This window comes from Coregonus clupeaformis, chromosome 8 (genome assembly GCF_020615455.1).
Source record: "Coregonus clupeaformis isolate EN_2021a chromosome 8, ASM2061545v1, whole genome shotgun sequence".
In the NCBI taxonomy this organism is placed as follows: Eukaryota; Metazoa; Chordata; class Actinopteri; order Salmoniformes; family Salmonidae; genus Coregonus; species Coregonus clupeaformis.
Window position 1 is genome coordinate 35,532,772 of NC_059199.1, and position 4,705 is coordinate 35,537,476.

The window sequence follows — 4,705 nt, forward strand, 5'->3', positions numbered from 1 at the left end:
AATGGTTATTCTTCATTTGAATCAAGTTTTCATGAATCAATTTCATAGTGAAGGTATTTTTTATGAGACCACATGTCGACACTGTGTGATAATGATAGTAAACCTCTAAAATCCATAAGGTAAATGTGTGATTAAATTAGGATATTATAGGATGATATATTACTTTATACAGCACTCTAAAAAGAATAGTAAGGAATCAGTGACTAGACATTTAGTCGATAAATAAGGTAGCTAACTGTATCAAAACAGTCACGTAGTGCATTAGCTACATTTATTAATCTATACATTTAATAGACCTGTAAAATATAATAATAAGAAATGCAATAGTGAAGTAATCTTTCATTGTATAGCCACTGCTATTTACAGCTCTTTTTGATAATTTAAATTACTATATACCCATAGATTTTTGAAGAATATACATTATAAATGCTTCAAGAGCTTAGTTCAACTATAACCCATCATAACCTAAAATATAAGGTTGTTTTACTCCATAGTTTGTAAACAATGTATAGCTTAAATATTGCCCTTGCATCACACACATAATAGCTCCATCTATGATTCAGCTTTATGGCAAAGCAAGTGGTGAGGCTGCCATTTTGGGTTTTTTCAAATAGAGTTTAAAATTAATCTTATGAAGGTAATTTTAATTTTAACAATAGATCCCTTGAAATGATCAAACAAATCTGGCTTTGATGTGTGACACCCTCTCCTTAAATCATATTAGCAATATCCCTTTAGGAAAGTAAAATAATATGCATATCTCCTTTTCTTTCAGTGAATGGAGGACAATCAATAAATGCACATAGATGCATTTCTCATTGGACCAACCAGGAATGACCTGTCTTTTACTATTGTTTCATATACAATTGGAACGTCAGTAGATGCAAACAGAAAGACCCTCAACTTGAACGACTAAAACTCCTGTCATCTGACACCTTCTCCTACACGACCACCATTAAAATTGTCTCAACTGTTCTTTTGGTTGGGTTTTCTCCTGGCCACATCCAAAATGGCTGAGGCTGACTCCCAGAGACTTGAGCTGTTTAACAAGATCCTGGGCAGATGTCGCGAGGACCCGTCCTGTAACCATTCCCACCTGACCTTCCATAACACCAGCATGGTATACGATCTGGACTTCCCTGGCGATGGCTCCCCCTGGCTACGCTCCATCATCTCTGTAGTGTACTGCGCCGTGGCCACCGGTGGACTGCTGGGCAATCTCCTGGTGCTGCACCTTCTCTGCTCCACCCGGACCATCGTCAAGAGTGCAATCAACTTCTTTGTGTTCAACCTGGCCCTGGCTGACTTGCTGCTCTCCCTGGCGCTGCCGTTCTGGGCAGTAGACATCGCACTGGACTACAGCTGGCCTTTTGGTTTGACCATGTGCAAGGCCGTGTCCCTCCTGACAGGACTCAATGTCTACGCCAGTTGCTTCTTCCTGACTGCGATGAGCTTGACCCGCTACTGTTCGGTGGCTACAGCGCTCAAGCCCGCTGCACCACTCGGCCGCAAGCTTTGTGATTCCCGGGTGACCACCGCACTTATATGGGCCGGGGCACTGGTGGTTGCTGCACCGCGTGCCCTGTTCGCCGATCTCAACAGAGTAGGCATTGCCAATGACACTGCATGCCTGCTCCGCTTCCCTGAAGGTACGAATTGGCTGGCTGTCAACCACCTCCTGAGGCTTCTGTTTGGCTTCCTGTTGCCCTACTTCATCATGATCGTCTCCTACCTACTCATGCTGCGCTTCCTCTGCCGGCACAAGCTGAACGGGGTCAACCCACGGCGACAGGTTCATGTTTCCAAATCCGTGGCGGTTGTGGTGCTCTCCTTCTGCACCTGCTGGTTCCCGTATAACGTGCTAACTCTCTGGAGCGCCCTGATCCAACTGGACCTCACAGAAATCAGTCCCTCCTACTACTTTGTCCAGACCTACCTCTTCCCCCTGGCAAACTGCCTGGCCTTCACCAGTAGCTGCCTCAACCCTGTCATCTACTGCCTCGTTCGCAGGGAGTACCGCAAGGCCCTGCGCAGCCTGGTCTTGAAGTCAAGTCTGGCAATCGCTTCTAAGGTTTGCCTCTCGGCAGTCAACTCCAATGAGGGCCAGAACCGCGACGGGCAGCTGGGCATCCCGCTCAACAACATGGAGAGCCAAACGGCCCAGTGTTACACCAAGAGGTCAATTCTGCCTTCCACCACTCTATCGCTGGTTCCAAGTCCCAAGAGCCTCTGTCCTCTCAATGATCTCACTTGAGGAGGATATCACTGACCCTCAGACATAGATTAATTAAAGCTTCAATTCAAACCTTTTTTTCCTTTACCAAAGACACAAAGTTGTATCTATATTATGATGAAACAAATGCCTTGTTGCCTTTTGCATGCATGTACAAGACAAGGATGTGGATTTTTGTAAACATCACCAGGACATTCCTTCTTATTGGCTTTAAAATTATGCCATAGTGGTTTTCTTAAATTCTACTTAATTATGGCAAGGTAAAAAAAAAAATCTAATCAGGACACAAGTTATCAACATTTATTATTGCATTATTGCATCTTGTTTTGAGATGGAGTGTAAAATAAACTCTTAAGCCCAAAAATCTTTAGGTATTCTTCAGCCCAAAAATGATGTTTATTGCAAATGAACCCATGGCTCTCAGCCCAAGAGATGCAACCTCTTTGTTTTGTTAGGGGAGCATGGTCAGGCACTCGAGGGGTTGGCAGTGGGCCACTTCCTTTATTGCTGTAAATTGATGTTGTTGGGGACCATTTTTTGTAGTCTTCTTTAGACTTCTTTGCTATATCTATATGACTGGCATTTTGAGTCAACAGTTGACTGCTCTTTGGGCAAACATTGATATGCTTAAAAACCTGGGGATGGCTGTCTCAGAGTACGAGAGCTGATCTAGGATCAGCTCTCCAGTTTTGATTAAATAGGACCCACAGTCTTTAAAACTGTGTGTGAGTGAGTATATGATCTTCAAGAACCCCAACTAACTTAACAAGTCATAGAATACAGTTTGAGCATTCATGTTACCATGGTTATCATAATTGTTTGCAGACCTGCGTACAAATAGGATTGAGCTTGCCCGGCACAATGGAACCAATGGGATAGTCTCAAAAGTACAAACAATCAAACTATTTGAGCCCAGCTCAGAATGTTTGTTGCACGTGAAGTCTTATATACTTATCATTCTTTAGACTAGGGCATTTCCATCTAAAAAGACCCATGAACACCAACATGTGAAGTTCATAGGAGCATGTTGAATTGGGTGTCAAATGAAAGCTAAGAGTCTATTTTCTTGAGAAATTAAAGCATATATACATTTTTCAATCATTATCCATCCTAAAAATTAGGAATAAGCAAAGGCTTTGATTTCTGGTCAAACAGATGAAAAAGGGGTCTTGGACAACATTTACCAGAAAAGGTGGGACAGGAAACACAATAATGTTGAAGTAAAGACCCCTGCCAACTAATATCAACACTTATATTTGGTTTTGGAGAAATTATTTGCCTTCTGTTAGTTTAAGAAACATATCTTTAAGATATTTTCTAATTTCTCTCCCTCATGAGGAGGGAGGATAACTAAAGTTCACAGAAGTAACAAGTAAAGGTAGACCTACCAATTAGCTATAGTATTTTTACTGATATCAAGTTTGTTGAGAGATTAAAACTTGTAATTCTGTTACCAAACCGGTAACGGAATTACAGAAAGATCTAGAATGGAATTACTGCAATTGAATAGCTTACAATGGGAAATCATAGTAGTCACAAACCACAGTTGGGTCACAGTTGGGTCACCTGCTGCTGTCCTCCCTTCCAGCTCATAACTTTTTTTTCCTCTTTCTGTTGTCTGATGGAAGCATCCTCATCCACTGAGCACCGACTGACACCGGACGTCCAGGTTGAAAAGTAGTTGACATTTCTTCAGTCTGCTCTGGCCGGACCAAATCTGAAACAATCATAGACATCTATGTTTCACAAGTTTGGACAGTACAGGACAGTAGAGCACAGTAGAGAACAATGCAGTAAAGAAAATTAGAGTTGGGTTCAGTACAGTACAGTAGAGCACACTAGAGTAGAGTACAGTATAATGTACTGTACAGTCGTGGTCAAAAGTTTTGAGAATAACACAAGTATTGGTCTTCACAAAGTTTGCTGCTTCAGTGTTTTTAGATATTTTTGTCAGATGTTACTATGGTATACTGAAGTATAATTACAAGCATTCCATAAGTGTCAAAGGCTTTTATTGACAATGACATTAAGTTTAGGCAAAGAGTCAATATTTGCAGTGTTGACCCTTCTTTTTCAAGACCTCTGCAATCCGCCCTGGCATGCTGTCAATTAACTTCTGGGCCACATCCTGACTGATGGCAGCCCATTCTTTCATAATCAATGCTTGGAGTTTGTCAGAATGTGTGGGTTTTGGTTTGTCCACCCGCCTCTTGAGGATTGACCACAAGTTCTCAATGGGATTAAGGTCTGGGGAGTTTCCTGGCCATGGACCCAAAATGTCGACATTTTGTTCCCCGAGCCACTTAGTTATCACTTTTGCCTTATGGCAAGGTGCTCCATCATGCTGGAAAAGGCATTGTTCATCACCAAACTGTTATTGGAGGGTTGGGAGAAGTTGCTCTCGGAGGATGTGTTGGTACCATTCTTTATTCATGGCTGTGTGCATAGGCAAAATTGTGAGTGAGCCCACTC

General features: G+C 42.1%; 1 protein-coding gene across 1 annotated transcript; it reads left to right on the plus strand.

Moving 5' to 3' along the window:
* Positions 1-797: 797 nt before the first annotated feature.
* On the plus strand, positions 798-2,983 carry LOC121572931 (relaxin-3 receptor 1-like). Its single transcript, XM_041884971.2, has one exon. The coding sequence runs from the start codon at positions 1,010-1,012 to the stop codon at positions 2,252-2,254; it is 1,245 nt and encodes a 414-aa protein (XP_041740905.2). The 5' UTR covers positions 798-1,009; the 3' UTR covers positions 2,255-2,983.
* The last annotated feature ends 1,722 nt before the right edge of the window (positions 2,984-4,705 follow it).

Excerpts from the sequence above, each read along its gene's own strand:
- LOC121572931 (XM_041884971.2), top strand. The coding sequence starts at position 1,010 with ATGGCTGAGGCTGACTCCCAGAGACTTGAGCTGTTTAACAAGATCCTG.